Raw genomic sequence first — 16933 nt, 5'->3', positions numbered from 1 at the left:
CTGTATTCAGTTGCATCGGCCCCTTAACACTTGATTACAGGGAGTATTGCACAGAGAGTACTGCACAATTTGGAGCAGAAAGTTAGGAACAACCTTGTAAGTAAATTATGGGGAAAATATTGGTGTTGAGTGAAGCTTTGCTGAGCTGCCGAGCTTTTTCCAAGTAGAGAATTATGAGAATTATAGCCTGAATTCAGGGACAGAAGTCTCCCTACTTGTACATTAGACCATCTCCTTCCATGTTTAATAATACCCTTCAAGGTACAAGAACTATTTGACACTCATGTTCCTTTCTCATACTCGTTCAACTGTCAAGCATCTTGATTAATTCACCCTTCAGTGCTACCATCCCCAGTACTAAATAAAATTAAATCTATGATTTTTCTTAGACCACTGCCATTTCTTCTCTTCTAATGGTCCTTAGGGTTTCATTTGGAGAAAAAAGCCCAAACCAACAACAACCAGTGGTCATGCTAGGATGGTCCTTGCATCTGTGAAGCTTAGAAAAAGCCTCGTGTTGCCCACTCCATAATCAGTCCCCATTTAAGACAATTTTCTGTTTTTATTAGTAGTAATCATATACCTATTTTTATTTTAGATTGGTACTTTCTTTTACACTGTCATTTGCTAGGCTACTGAAAAGTTCAAAGTAGACCTATCATTTTTGAACTGAAATTTCACTAATTCCTAGGTAATTTCTCCTACTATAGTACCTCTCTCTCCTAGGCTTTTGCTCCTTTTCAGTGGGTTAATCTGTCTTTCACTATTCTTGCTATGATAATCTCAGTACGCATTATACTGAGTGTTAGTGACGTTGTCCATGTTAAAGTTATGAAACTGGGCTAGAATTTCCAGATTCATGATCTAGAAATATTATCAATATGTGGCAGATCAGATTGTTCTGCATTATGTGCTTCTAGACTGCCACAGCCTGTGATATTGCAGAAAGGGGTGAGAGTTGCTTTATACCTCCACAGCAATTCTGACTTTGGAGCAGTACAAACATCATTAACAACCTGTCACCGTTCTTTACCACTAACTAACTATATTTTAAGCTCAGTTGGTTGATATTATTTTTCCTCCTTCTTAAATGTATAGTGTTAAGCATTTTTTTTTAGGGGGGAAGGGAAACCATTCCTTTAACAAGGATAGTTAAAACAATTAAAAAATGTGAAATTGAGTGAATATGAACCACATAGTATAAATTTAAGTGTATAAAGAACAGTACAAGGTTAGATTATTTACAAAACTGGATGAATCCACAGTTAAAAGAACAAACCCTACTGAACCCTACCAAACATAATGTTTAAGAATATTGTATTAAAGCACAGTTCAGCTGGGTGATGAGTACCTTTAAACTCCGCACAATTCAATGAACAGCATTTAGTTTGGACCGTGTCCTTGAACAGTGTTTCGTTTTAGCAAGACTGTATTACTGGGAGGCATCCAGTTCTCTCCAAGTGGCACAGACCCAGGCAATTCAGGAGTGGTGGTGTGTAAAAGCAGCTGTGTTCTTCTCACCCCCTGGGTTGCACCGAACATTGCCTGGTCACAGCAAGGATCAGGGCCTCTGTCTTTATTCTTTGAGTTCTACAAACCCACTTATTTTTGCAGTTAACAGTGACTTTGCAGTAAATACATGTTCTGGGCAGCAAAAAGCAAAGAGTATGTTGGTGGCACAAACCACAAAGTGTTTGTTTTATTACTCTCCCTTAAACATTGTTTTTAATCAGGTGGAATTGCTCCAGGCTGTTTGACTTCTGCACGTGTTCCAGCTGTACAATAAGCTGTATTTGTGTGCTATTTCTGTGCTGGAGAGTTGACATTGAGATGGTTGCTCTCTAGATGTTTTTTTTCCATTAAACTTATAAAGCACATTTTGAATGTAATACAGTTAAGATTATAATGATTTAAACTAGATATGCCGGTTTAAAATTAGGGTTTTGCCATTATGACAGACTTGGATAGGAACATTCAACCAAGTAAGGCAAACCATGACTCTAAAAGCAACTTGAAATCAAAAGCATGTAAGATGAAGTCTTACATTGTCAAGGAATGACTTCCAGCTGAAGGAATCAAATGCTTTAAAGTCCTATATCTGTATTTAGTGAAGTGGTCATGCTAACAGTAAATTAAATACAGAGATCAATGTAGTAAATGGAAAAGCTTTCCAAATGTAGCCTTTCAGGAAGTCTGGTCTTTTTAACAGAGCTAGGCAAATCCACCCCTTATTGTTGCTGCGAAATGGTCTCACGTAAGCCTATTTCAAGACGAGTATGGATAAAAGTGGGCTGTCTTGAACTTTAGAAGGATGGAAAACTAAGATACGTTTCTTCCATTCCTGAAAAGGAAACTAATTTTGGTTACTGAAGCTTGTGATCTAGGGATGTGAAGGATTCAAGGGCTACTCTGCAGCTATTTGTAAATACTTTTGGTTATTGTCAGTATTTTGACTGTCCAGTGTGGTAATCCATTAGCTTTATCCAACCACTAAATAATTACATTTTAATCTGAATTAGTTGGCTGATACTACTTTTTTCCCTTTTAAATGTCTAACATTAGCTTTTAAGGTGGTAGAAAGACCATACAGGCATGTTACCAACAAGAACTGGCTGTCCTTGCTGTCACTATCACTATACCAATAGAAGAGCTCTGAGCAGATACTGTATTCTTTTCCTCAACCAAATTGTTGTAAAAAAAACTCATGTCATAGAAAAAAACATTAATTTGAAACAATATTTTTTATACGCAATTCCAAATTAGTAAAAGTGTCCTTTCTTAGAAAAAAAAGTGTGTTGTTTTGTTGTTTTTTTTTAAATGCTCAACATTATATTCCTTTTATTGTGTCAGAGATGATATATAATCTGATGATACTCTCACCTTGACTCCTTTGCTCTGGTGTTTTTCAAGTTTTGAGAATTTTATCTTATGGACTTAAAATAGGACATGCTATAAGAACAGTTTTTACTGCCTTCTCTCCTTCAATTTTCCTAGCAGGCAAACACTTGATGGTGCCTGTCTTTAATGGTTCAGAGAAGCGAAGCCTGAGTTGGAAAAAGGTCTTTAATTTTTTGAAGAGTCCTGGTCTGACATCTGTAACATTCCACAACTGTTTGTTTTCACAGATCCTAAATGTTTCATGTTTTCTTCTTGAATTCTCTATTTTATTCCCTGATCATCCTTTTAAGAGGATGATTACTGTTTATGCAATTGCCACATGAATTGTAAACACATTGGGATTTACTTATAACAATGGGCTCCTCTTGACCACACACCATCTTTAGAAGTCTCTAGATAAGCATGAACAAGAATCTAGTAATGTGCCTAACCACCAGCGCTCCTTTTAATCCAAAGAGCACACAGATGCTCAGGGCACTTCTCAGGGTGCTGGGTATTTCACCTTTCCAGAGCTTCCCACTCTGGTGCAGGATTGCTGGGGCAGGAAACAGAAGACCAGGAAATGTGAGCCCTTGTCTCTACTTGGCAGTGAACAGCGTTACTCTTTGTGCCTCGATGTTTCCCTTTCATTTGTGTTATTATTTCCACAAGGGTACAGGTTCTTGTTCAGTCTCCTTGCAAGCCATAATAATCTCAGAAAGCTTTTGAAGTTCATGTTCACTAAAAAAGCCTATAGAGAAGGACATCCTAAAAAACAGCATCGTGTATTTTGACAGGGCCAATTTAGGTTGAGAGAATCGTTGTTTTCTTGATGAAGTCTTATTTATCTTTTGCAAATTCTTTCTACAGAACTTAGATGAAGTTAGGTGGAAAAGGAATTCTTTGTCAGTTAAGATATTTTAAAAAGACTCACAAAAGGATACTGCCCATGCAATTAAGGTATTTACATTCTTGATATTTTCTGAAGGTAACATTAGCACAGACCTATGACAAAAGAGAAAACTGACCAAGGCATGAAATGTAGGCGAGATGTAATCATTACTGACTCATATTAATTTAAAGTATCTTTTTTTGTACAAATTATATAATCAAAATAATGCTACGCATGGGAATTGGTGATCTTAATGGCTCTTATAGTGGTTAGAATTATAGAATAGAATAGTTAGGGTTGGAAAGGATCTTAGTATCATCTACTTCCAACTTCCCCTGCCATGGGCAGGGACAAAACTACCTTCATTCTGCTTACAGACTAAATTATATACTTGTTTGTTTGAAACAGCAAATGGAAAAACCCGTTTATTCTGAGAACTATGAGCACAGCCCCAAGTGTACATGCTGCTGCCTAACGCCTCCTAGAAATACTGTCTTCTGAAACCAATCACTTCTTCCCAGAACTGACCTGAGGGTCAAATCTAGCTTTCCATCTGGGGACTGAATAAACAAGCTTTGCATTCCTGCCTTGCTCTTCTAAGGAACAGCAAAATTGACTTTGTAGAGCCAATGCTGAAGCAGCAAAAGTGCAGTTTATAATAATGATTGCTCATTACACTAAATTCCTATTTACAGGTTAAATGGAACCCCTATGTGCAGATAACTGTAAGCTCTTGCAGATCCCTTTACTTCCTCCTGCCCATTTTGATGGATACTGCTGGACAGAACAGCCACAGCAGGGTTTAGTGCTCCTCTTCTGGAAGTGGAGATTGGACTCCTCATTTGCAGCAACTCTCCCAGGGGTTCTGCTCTTGCTGCCAGCTCTGAGCCACTGGGTCTGGGAAATTAAATGACTTTTCCTTACGTTCCAGCTTTCTGTGTAGAAATGATGCAAATGCTAAGTTTTGTAAAGCAGCTCTGAGTCCTGACAGCGGGTTCCTAGTGACTCTTACAAGCTGTTATGCAGAAAAAACCCTAATGGCTCCTTGTGCCACGCACCAGAGCTGCAGAGTAAGTCTGCGTAGCCTTTTTGTGGCGTATTTCCACACTGTGTGCCTGATAGGGAACTGTGAGGGAACCATCCCGCAGAGAAAGGGCTACAGAACAAAACCAAAATGTTAGAAAAGTAAACCTGACCGAGTTTTGTTACCCCCAGTCTGAGGAGAATGCAGCCAATGAAGGCCTTCTCCTACTCCTAGGGCATGAAAGGGTGAAGAACCCTGGCCAGATGCTTCTCTTCTGCATGGATTCCTCAAACAATGTTATACTCCGCACCCCCAGCCTGGTGGTTCCTTGCCCCACCACCTTTCTTCCACCACTTTTACCACGTAGCCCTTCCTCCCAAAGGCACGGCTCTGCGCCTCGCTGATTTCTGGGAAGGGGGGTGGAGAACGGGAGGCCAACTGCTGCTTCTACGAAAGAAGCTCGGGGCGCCCGGCGTTCTCCTCACAGGGGACCGGTGCTCTCCTCAGGACCTGCCGCCGTGCCCAGCAGCGGGGCCTCGCATGGAACCCTGCGTTTTGGGTGCGGGTGCCGAGGAGCGCGAAGCGGCGGCCGCCGGCTCCCAGCACAGCGCTGCGGGTGCGCGGCGGACCGGGGCACGCTCCTCGCCAGCGCCGCCCTCCTGGGGCGACCTTTCCCCTCGCGCGGCTCCCGACCAATGGGCGGGCTCGGTCCCGCCTGTTCCGCCGGCGTGTTCCGCGTGCGAAGGGGCCGCTCGTGCCTCTTCCTACTCCGGGCGGGGGCCGCGCAGCCCAGCCCAGCTCTGCCAGCTGAGGTGAGCCCCGCCGAGCCCGCTCTTGCCCCGCGGGCCGGGGAGTGCGGCGCTGCGGAGGGGGAGCCGCCGGGCCGGGAAGAGGCGCTTCCGGGCCCTGGGGAGCAGCCGCGGCTTCGGCTGGCAGCGCCGGGCGGGTGTTTCTTGTCGGCCTTTTCGAGGCGGAGGCCCTGGGTGTGCCGGGAGGAGCGGGGTGGAGAGTGCGCGGCGGGACCCGGGGCTGTGGTACGGCCTAAGCGTGCTGCCGTTCTGTGCTTTCAGATGCCCCCGAAAAAGGGAGGCGACGGGGTTAAATCGCACCCGATTATCGGCAGGTTTGGGACGTCCCTGAAGATCGGGATCGTCGGGCTGCCTAACGTCGGGTAGGTGATGGGGAGCGCTGGGCTTGGGGGTGGCTGCGGGCGGAGGAGCAGGCCGGGGCTTCCCGCTCTCCCCAAGCTTGTGCCTGCTCCAGGTAGAGAGACCTGGCACAGTGCCTGGGTGAAGACAGGTGTCTGCGTGTGTACGCGATCGGGGATACAGTGTAAGTCTGTTTGCTGTGCGATAGGCTTGAACTGCGTATAGGTGGAGAGATATAAAACAGGTAGCATGAGGCTGGTATGTGTAAGTCTGGACTAGGTAGTGGTATAGAATTAAAAGGAAGAAAAGTCTTGGCAATTGCTGATTTTTATAAAATCCTGCATCTTTTGCATTTCTTTACTTACTCTGTAGTGTATGTGTAACAGAAGTTTTTATGCGGATACAGATGCACACATAGCCGTATATACAGATTCCATTTATGTTGTAGGGTTTTTTTTTTTGGAGAGGGTCCTGTGTACAGGAAAGGGTAAATGATGCTGTAAGTGTCATTAGCAGTGAAGAGGACTTACATTCTTGAACCTTCATCAGAGTAATGGAAAAAGTTGTATAAAAAGTTGTTACAGTTTAGGAGAGATGATGCAAGATGAATCTCTCTGTCACACTTCTCATCTGCAGTTGTTACAGCTCCTCAAAGAGCCCATACTTAAGGCATTTAAAGATGATGATGAATTACCTGGAGAATGCTTGTGTGAACTGTTGGTGTTAGTTTGTGTATCATATTTACTGAAAGAAGTTGTCAGCAGTCTCAAATTTGAAATATTTTAAGAAGTTAGAGGAAAAGCCTTTGAGCATGTCTGAGTGCCATGAGTGCTGCTTCCTTTTCATTACCATTTATTTTATTTTTTGGGGTGTAGGTAAGTTGCACACCAGAAAGGAAATAATTAGCAGTAAGATTGTATATGTAACATGCCAATAGGGAAAAAGAGCATTTGCAGTTATGTTATGATGTAATTTTCCAAGAAGGCTGTGACTGACTTTTGAACATGGTGGCTGCATGCAGGGCAACTGTCAGGTTTTTTTTTTTTTCTTCCCCCTAGGCCTGAGAAGTTCTGTGGATCTAAAAAAACCCACCACAAAACACCAGAATACTTACAGTAGAAGATTCAGGAGTTAAGAACTTTCTCTTAACAAGAACTCAAGAATCGCTCTCTTTTGGTTAAATAAATACTAACTAGCAAAATAATCAGCCACTTGGTTTAAGTGGAAATGTTCTTTTTTCCCTTGATACCACTTGCATTTTTTCCCACTGATATTTAACAAGGATGAAAAATGTTTGCTAAGGTAGAACTGCACCTTTTTATATGCATGGAAGATTACTTGTAATTGATTAATTGTTGTGGTTTGCTTTCTGTGCCCCTTTTTTCTCTCTTGATTGTTAACTTCTATTGCTTAGATACTGAAATTATGTTAATACATAAATAAATCTGAAGAAACAATACATCTGGGGAAAGGGCTTGTGAGTCTTGGCAAAACCAGTTCATTCAGAATAACTTTCAAGCATCCTTATCCATTTCTCACTTTGTGCTTGAGGAAAATGAGTAGTGGCTAATACAGCTGTGCTTTGCTTTTGACTGAAAGCTTCTTTGCTAACTGATGTGCAATATCTTCACTTAGGGTAATTTTCAAGGGCAGGGAAGAGGTAACCATCAGTGTGTTTCAGTGGGGCTCTCCATATATGTATTTGAAAGTGTCCTGTACTACAATCAGGGTAGTGGTCACTGTTGTTGAAGTACAGAGAAAATTCAGTATTGCTTTTGAGTTGGAATAAGATGTGCTTCTATCCAGCCCTTTTAAATAATTCTAATCTGAACTTCTTTAAGAACGTGTGTATTTTGTTTGTAGGAAATCGACGTTTTTCAATGTGTTAACAAAGAGTCAAGCAGCAGCAGAAAATTTTCCTTTCTGTACTATTGACCCCAATGAGAGTCGAGTACCTGTGCCAGATGACAGATTTGACTTCCTATGCCAGTATCACAAACCTCCAAGGTAACTCAAATTCTTCATCTTTTTTTTGCAGTTAAGATGAAATAGTATTACTGAACACAGGGTTTTCATAGGATTTTAGTGCAGTGTCTTTAAGTTTTTATGGACGTACGTTTTAGAATGTGAAATTACATTCTTGTAATACATACATATGAGAATGAGAAGCTTAGTTGCTGCTAGTTGTTGCTTAACATCATTTGGTCCTTGGTGTACCTGTCTTTGAAGCTTTTGGCTCCCAAGTGACTTGGAGGATCTTCTGAAGAGATTTGGAAAATGAACTGTAGTGGACATACCTAATGTGTCATGAGCTTCTCTCATTTGTAAAGTTTCTACCCTGTATTTTGTGTCATTTAGAATATTGCATATGCTGTAGGCAGCCAAACAAATATCAACGTACCTGTGCTCTCAGTCTTTTTACAGTAAGCTTTGTGAGCAGCCTTTTTTTCCCTGACCTTTTTATAGGCTCTGCTATTTGTTATCTGATATATTCGGGGATATTACTACAGTGGTTCCTTATTCTAGGATTGTATTAATTTTGTCACATTGATGGATTTTTGTTATAGATTATTACTGTAATCTACCATATATATTCAATGTGGGAACTGGATTCTTGCTTGAACAGCATTAAGGTGTTTTCAGAAAACAAATAAGTGTTTGATTTATTAATTTCAGTTTTCAGTTACTTGCAAAGGGATCTTGAATAAAGTGAACCCTACATAAATCGTAGGGCAAATTAGCATGCACTCTTTGTTCAAATCCTCAGTATTAAACTGAGCTCACACCCACAATTGAAGAAGATTGATTAGTCACTGGTCAAAAAAACCCCACCGCTTGTGCTTAATTTTCAGGTCTAAATAGGTTGCTTCTTTCTCTAATTGCTGTGTACTTTTTAAATACTGAAAAATGAATTGATATGGAGCTGTCTGGCTAGGTGGATTGTTACAAGATGTTACCTTGTTTTTCTTGCTCAAGGAACTATTAAGTATACTTGTTACCATATGGATCATAAACCAAAACTCTACTGAATTTGAGACAAAACTTTCTGGCTGTTGGCTGTGCAGAGGTAATGGTGTGGCTTTCAAGTTTTGTTGATAAATTTGTTCTAAATGGTAGTGTTACTGCTGCTTTGGCCAGGTCAGTAGTTTCTTTTTCTTTTCACTTAGCTATGACTGGCTACTTCTAAATTAACAGTTGAAGTGACGAAGAGATTACGATCTCTCCCCTCATTCTGCCTTAGGCCATCTCTCCTTACAAGGAGTGCATACCTGTGTGTGTTCTCTGACTTGCAAACTCTGCCCTCCTCTGCTCCCCCCTGAAAAAAGCCACCTGCAAATATCAATGGAAATAGATATATTTAGTAATAAAAATTAAGACATTAAAAAATATTAATGAAACTGGAAAATAACCTGGATAATCAGCTTTCATTTGAATGGTCTTTAAGCATTTTTAAGAGTGTTTGTTACTTAAAATCGATGGGTGTGGGGATTAGTGAGTAGTTACAGCATATGGTGCATATATTTCACTGTAACAGTGATAAGCCAGTGATAATTCAGTAGCACAGTAGACTGAGGTAACTCTTCTTGGACTGTTTGTGCTGCTCTGTCTGAGACTAACTCAGGAAAAGAAGGCTATGGTCATGAAGATCTACAACTGAATTTAAATTACATACAATTCCTTAATTTCTCTTGTATAGTCTTGATTTTGTTCTTCATCTTTATGTAATATGTTCCGTGTTAATTTTCTACTTGTATGGATTAGTAGACATAATCCATCCGTGCATGCAGAATGTTTTATAAACAGTGAGTTCTCTTTAAATTAGACTCTTGTCTAGCCTCAAGTATTTGCTTTTTAAAGTCTAAAGCATTCAGGTTTTTATTTCGCATATGTTACACTTAGTCATCGCATAACTGCAGTCATTGTTGAGAGGTGGGGAAAAAAAAAGGAGGGGGGACTTTGTCTTAATTAAAGCAGTGTATGACAGGCCAGTGATTTTGCCTTGATGCCTGCTGTGAGCGAGGGAAAGGAAGAGTGGGACTGGGTTGGACTGGCTGTCGCTGTCTGTCACACTGAGCTGAGATTGCTGCTGCTACAGAGAGACAGACTCTACTGCTGGAAATACTGCTAGTATGAGTTTGCAGCTGTTCTGCCACTGGAGGAAGAGTTAGGCTCTTTGGGTACTGTTTGTTGCTTGAAGATCTATTCCTATCCCTGAAAGAGGGAAGCATCAGCTTCGATGGGACTCGTGTGCAGCTACTTGCTAGCCCATGCTAAATCTGAGTGGTATTACTTAATTGGAAGTGTAGACGTTTGTAAATGAAATAATGCAGGCAAGAATTTTGGAGACTGTTACATCAAGGTAAAGTTGTACTTAATAAATTAAGGTATGCTACCAGAACTGATAACCTTTTTTTCTTTCTGCAGCAGTGGATGGTGTATATGACTGTTAACAATAAATAAGTTCAATGATCAGGCTGTAGACAGAAGGTGGGCTCCAAAAACTTCCCGTAAAAACTGCTGTTTTGCTGCCAAATAGATTACATGAGCAATTTTCCTTGAGATTTAATGCTGCTTATTGCTTACTTTCTGGTGTGAATGAAACTGTAGATATTAAAAAAAACACAACAAAACAGACTTTAATGTTTTAAATATAATTCTGAATGCTTGTTATTTTAAGGTCTTAGTTTCTGTTTTGTTACTAACTTTATGTAAGCAGCTGATGTGATTGTTTTAAATTTATACAGTGTTCAGTGAAAACTCAAGTTTGTTGCATGGTGTCAACATGTAGCTTTTTCAGAAAGGAGAGAGTGTTGGGCTCTTATTTTGTTGTCCCTACTTTTCAGGCAAGGTTTGGTAGACTAATGATTGAATTAGTTGCAGTTCAGTAGCTGGAAAGAGTATTTGCTTTGGACTGATTAACTTCAGCAGGAGCTAAAGCAGAAAGGTGTAGTTTGTTGTGTGTTTTGTTTTCTTTTTTTTGTCCCTCCTGCCCCAATCTCTGGATCTTAAGTAGGTAGCAGAGGATGAGATCTACTCATTCTAAAATGGAAAAGAGAGGTTCCTCATCTCAGCAGGTAGCTCCTGCTTTGAAAACAGGGATTTGAAAGCCAAAACAGGTTGATCTCTTGACAGTAGTATTTTAATGGGCCTTTTTGTGTTTAGACGTGATGGATTTCTTACACAAGACAAGAACTGTGTAGCTCATGTGAAGAAATTTTAGTAACTTAATAAAAGCTTTGATAAAGCTATACTTGTTGTTTGTTTTTTTTTTTGTTCTAAATTCATTTAATCACCTTAAACCTAAAAATATTTTTCAGTGTAAGTATGTTAAACTGATTTCATTTGGACAAGTGACTTGTGTCCTAACTCACAAGTATCTCAAAAGCCTTTGAGTTTATATACCCTCCAGACTTACCCCATATGGCCCTGTCTACTACTGTGGTCTACTGTGCCTGACCAGGACTGGTATCTCAGTGGTGACATTTGATTCAAGCCTCAAAAGGATCTTGAGTGGGGAAGTGGAGAAAACTGCTGTTTCCTCCTTCTCATTTATTAATTTATTTTGTGCCCAAATAACCTCCTCACTACAGCTATTTATATTCTTTCTTCTTTATTTTAAGCTATATGTTTAAGTAAAAGAAATAGTCAGGTAGAAGTAGTGTTTTAACTATAGCTATGTTTTAACTGTAAATAGTTAACAGTGAAGGGCTCTTGGCTGATAGTAATCACCCTGTATGAAAACATTAATAATGAAGTGATTTTAAAAATCTATGTTTCTGCTTCCTCCTCTGGTTAAAATCAAACAAGATTATAAGCGGGAGTGAGTAAAATGTAAGTAGTTTTGTTCATCCTTTCTCATGTTATCAGTATTCATCTAATTCCTTGTTTGCATCTGTAAGCAGGTGTGTTGCTTTGCATGTATGTGTTCACAAAGCACAATGCTTATTGCAAACCACAAGCATTTCTGTTTAACTTGGACTCTTTTTAATCTATCTTGGATATCCTTTCCAACTTAAATTTTAAGGCAATCTTTGTTATCTTACGGAAGGAAATAGTAAAATGCAACTACCCCTCTTCATCTCTCTGTCACCATCCAGTGTACTTAAGGAGCTCCATCCTTTTTGTCAGTAAATTGCTTTAATTTGTTCTGTTGCATTGTAGATTGTTGAAGTTCATGCACCAAGATCTTTAGTGCTCAAGCAATGGTATTGAACTAAATCTGAGTCACTTCCAATGTTGGCTAGGTCACGGATGTCCTACATAATATTAAATACATGTTCTCTTGAACTTACTGTAAGATAGCATACTCAGATACTTGATCAAGTTTTGAAGTAAAAATTATGTAATCGGTGGAAAGTTCTGCTTAGAAAGCAGATCAGCAGTGGGACTTTTTGAATGACATCATGTGGGACTTATTCTGGGTTTAAAAAGACTATTTATGTAAATGAAACCCACCTCTAATTCCAGAGTGAAACATGAATAACTTAGCTGGATGTAACTCTCATATATCAGCATCTGTAGGAGAATCCCATTTTTTACAGAAAGCAACTGAAAATTGCTGAGTACATCCTGTTGTTAATGTGCTTCTTCCTTTGGTGTTACTGCTCTTCAGTTAGCTCTGAGCCTGTGTAAATCAACTTGGCAGTGATGTGTGTTCTAGCATTGCAAATGAACAATTTGCCAGCAGTGAATGAAAGACCTGAAGTGGTGACTTGAGCCTTGACTTGACTTGTCTGCCTGGTGAGAGAAGGAAAAATTTCAATTAGTTATATTTTATTGGTGTATTAATTTTGTGAATAGTTTGAGAATGCAGGCATTTGATATACAGGGGACACCAAGTATGTGTCATAGTCCACATCGAATCTTACTTTTTTTAATAGTTCATGTAAGCAAAATTTAATTAGCAGATTTTTCACTTCTGGTTCATGTGCTATTAAGTTCAAGTCTTGTTTGTCAGTACCATGGATACAATGCTATTAATGAAATTGTTCTTGCTTAGAAATGACTGGGGTTCATCTGCTGTACCTAGTTCTTCAGAAGCAGATTCCTTTACCCTGTGAGGTATTGTACTTACATTGGTCAAAACTGCATGCAAGATTGACTGCAGAAGGTGTAATAAGGGAGTACAGTCTCCTAGAAGAGCAGGAGGGCCTATGATCTGTGTTTTCTGTTTGGAAATGAGCCAAGAAAAACAAAAGCAATGAGGACAGACCGAGTGTTGAAAGCTTTATAGCAGGTTATCACAATATATGTGTTCTCCTATGTTACTACTTCAGGTCATTTGTGAACTATTAACAGATAACTCCTACTTAAGTTGCATGAATTTTCAGGGAGGAAGAAGAGTTACCCTTTCTTAACAGATTTCAGATAACAGCTTTTAAAGGCAGAAGAGCTTGTGCTGTAACCAGAAGATGAATAGCACATTTGGCTTTACTGAAGAGAAAATGGAAGCTGGACACCTTACCCTAATAGTGTAGAATTTGGCTTTTTTACTATGTGAGATGTAGAATTTGAGTTGAGAGAAATTTCTTGAGAATAAAAAGTGTCTGTGTTATGAGAATAATCAAGCAGGCTTACTGGAAAATTGCTGCATTTTGAACGAACTTGAAGCTGTCACATGGCTTTCCAGGGTTTCCTGGTGGATGTGAGATTTCACTAACCTGTAGTAAATGCTGCAGAGAAATTATTGGGGTATTGTTTTTGTTGGAGAAGAGAGATTGTGGAAACTTAGAAGAATAAAGAAACCCAGGGAGAGAAACAGCATTTTGGTTGTTTCAGTCAAGTCAGATCTTCAGGGTGTGTTGCCTGTGAGGTTTCTCAACTAAACAATGAAGAAACTTGAGAAAGAAATTTATGCCTCTTTGCCTTAAGTTTTGGAAAAATAAATATGCACAACAAACTGCAGATACTGTATGTGTGTGCATTTTAAAAGAAGAAAGGTAACTGGTTGCACTGTAGTCCTCAGTAGTACTGCACTGAACGGGTCAGGTAAAGAAACTCCTTCTGCCTGTTAAGTAACGGGTTTGGACAGAAGTTTGAAACGAAGTTGGTGAGAAATAGGTCTTTTCCCCTACATAATGCCCAAGTCTCTTATACCCTAACCACTGGACCGCAAAACTGTTACGTTCTTTGGTGCAGAGAGTCTTGTGCTCTTTGTTGTGGAGTAGCTCGTACAGTGAAGGTAGTACGTGAAAACACAAAATCGCTCCTACTGTATTTTGAAGTGAGGTGAAAAAAATCTTTACTCAGGAGTTATACCTACACTTAAAATACGGAGATATGTCTGGATTTGGTAATGTTTCATATTATAAATTCCTGTGACATGCTTTATGGTAGGTTGGTGTTGCACTGATTTGTACAAACGATCAGTTGATGTCACCTGTTCCTGATGATCATTTGAGGCTCAGTGACATTATGCTAATGATGACTAACGAATCTTAAGAAATGGAAATTAATCTGTTTAGAGGAGGGAGAAAAAAAAAAAAGAGAACAATCCAGTTAAGTCCTCTACGTTTTAAAGAACTAAACCACACTCTAGATATATGGTACTCTTCCCGAATTCTTTGCTGTGTTTTCTGTTTATTTAGTTTCATAATGTGTACCCCTTGTCCTTAAGAGCAGAGTATAGGCAAGTGTGGCTAGTTTGTGCCTTTTTATGCTTTTCTCTCTATTCATCTTTCTGTAATGAAATAGAGATTGAGGCCTAGGAAAGGGGCTGCAGAGAATGGTGATGGTTTTGCTTTGTTAGCTTTGTGGTACCCAAGGTGAAGGTGAGAAAACATCCGTATCTCTTGCTCCTGTTAGTAAATTGTGAAATAAATGTGCTGGGGTTTTCCTTCTTTTGTCTAGCAAATTAGGCTGATTGTAGTGATAGAGTGGTCTATCTGCATCTGAAGGCATCTGTTTTGCTGTAATGTGGCATCTTTGTAGGGAAAGTGTGAATTCTTCTGATGGCTGCCCAGGAAGTGAATCCTAACAGAGGGGAGCATAGGAGAACATTTCTAACACCAGCTTTGTTAGAAAATTGTTTAAAATGACAATGGAGGAGTGCTTTAAAGAATGGCATTTTTCTACCTTGTTGTTGACTTAGTTGTGTGTCAGAAAGCAATGAATTATGAATTATAACAATTCTGACTGGGAAGTTGCTGCTGTTTCTTCTGAGGTATGTATTAGCTCTGCAGTTCTGTCAGGCAAAAGGAGTTATTGGATTATTCCATTAATAGAGTTACTAGTTTCTGTCTTCTGAATGTGCATTGCTCTTGGTAGTGTGTTAAATTTGAGAATTTGCTCTTTCTGTTTAAGTTTGTGTCTGGTAGTTAGAGAAAGCAAGACAGTTTTCTAGGAAAACCATAGTGGGAGAATTTTCAGAGTTTTTTACTTCAGAATGTTCTTGCATTCATGTTCTTTCTACTGCATTCAGCAGCATTAGCTTGCAGTACACAGCATCTGTCTTCCCAGGGATGGGCCCTTTTTCCATGGGCCTAGTGAATTAAAGCTTGAAGTCAATGTGTTGTGTACCTGAATTTAACTAACTCGTGCTGCGTTGTAAATATTTTCTTGTGAATTGTTTTAAACTCACTCTTTTGGATATTCTATTTATGCTTGTTTCTAAACACATCACATTTAATGAAATGTCATTAAATCCTAATTTATTACACCTGACAGGTTTAGTGCTACTTTGAAGTTCACTGTGGTAAGAAAAATATTGTGTCCAAATCTTATATCATGAATTTGCTTACTTGAAAAAAATATTTTTTCTTGGGAAGTGTTAGAGGAAGATTGAAAACAAAACCAGTATAAGATCTTTTGCTTTTGGGTCATCACACTTCAGAAATATTGATGTAGCATGCAAAGGCAGACTCTAATGGACCATATCTTCCCAAGTTAGGGAGTTCATTTCAAGCGAGGCAGTATATCTGCTAATACTAAAGAATGTATTGTGTTATTTGCAATCAGATGGAAGTGGGATACCACTACCAGAAAAAGTTGCTAACTTGTTCTGTTCTATTTAAGCCTGTTGCTCTTAGCAGAGATGATGAACTACAGCTTGATCTCTCTGGGCTGTAGTTACCATACCAGGCATTGGGATAAGAAGAGAAGGGTGTTTTTCTGATGCTAGTGGAATTTTCTGCTCTTACAGATTTGACATATTTCAATATTTGATTTGGGGTTTTTTTAATATATTTATCAGTAAGCTCTTGTAAAGCTCGGTTTGAGCTGTGGACAGTATAGACTTCGGAAGTGCAGTGCTGTTCAGAGAAGGTTTCTATGTAGGGTTGGCTAGGAGGTCACTGTCTAGGTCATCTCTAGCACTCATTTGAACCTACGTTGTTGCTTCCAGCTGTGTGCAGCACTGCAGTGGTTAGGTCTTTTGAAAAGACATCGTGAAGTAGACCACAGAATTTAGAACGCTCACCATAGAAGACAGCTTTTCACTGCTTTACAGATTGGCACTGTGTGTTCATGCAGACTTCATAGTGTAAGTCACACCCTTCTCATTGTTGATATTAAAGCTGTGGATTTGGGTGTTTTGCCTTCTACTTACTGTTAGTAAAGTAGTGAACTGTTGTATTAATCTTAGCATGTTGCTAATGAATGTGTGATAAAGTGTTTGTTTTGAAATCCAGCAGTGTTCCAGTTATTTATTTTGAGGCCCTTAAGTTGGAGGTCTTGATAACTCTGGTTTGCAGTTTCTGGTCTTCTGCAAGCGAGGAATTCGTGGCATTTCTGTGTGGTTCTGCCTTTGCCACTGTTTATGGTAGTGCTGTCATTTGCATAGACCAGATGAAGGTGCTTTTAGCCAACATCTTATCACAGAGTTTTCTGTTTGTGGGTTTGTTGGTTGGTTTTTTTTTCCTCACTCAGCTGGATTTTGAGAAATAATTTGGTTTAGAATATACTTGAAAAGATTAATGCCCATAAAATTATTTGCTCATTTTAAAACAGCTTGAGAATCTGCAGAGGATAAAAGGCTTGCAGTTTATAAATTGC

The 16933-nt window shown here is 39.5% G+C and overlaps 1 protein-coding gene across 1 annotated transcript in view; it reads left to right on the top strand.

Moving 5' to 3' along the window:
• Positions 1–16933, top strand: part of OLA1 (Obg like ATPase 1) — a 136676-nt gene that overhangs the window by 29227 nt on the left and 90516 nt on the right. The window contains exons 2-3 of the mRNA XM_061453953.1: positions 5864–5964; positions 7805–7948. Coding sequence (XP_061309937.1) covers positions 5864–5964; positions 7805–7948 — 245 coding nt within the window. The remainder of the gene's footprint in view (positions 1–5863; positions 5965–7804; positions 7949–16933) is intronic.

Source organism: Pezoporus flaviventris, unplaced genomic scaffold (genome assembly GCF_033815535.1).
Source record: "Pezoporus flaviventris isolate CSIRO_AGI_PZ_B2104156 unplaced genomic scaffold, CSIRO_AGI_Pfla_v1 ptg000001l, whole genome shotgun sequence".
Classification (NCBI taxonomy): domain Eukaryota; kingdom Metazoa; phylum Chordata; class Aves; order Psittaciformes; family Psittacidae; genus Pezoporus; species Pezoporus flaviventris.
This window is presented reverse-complemented; position numbering and strand designations above follow the sequence as displayed.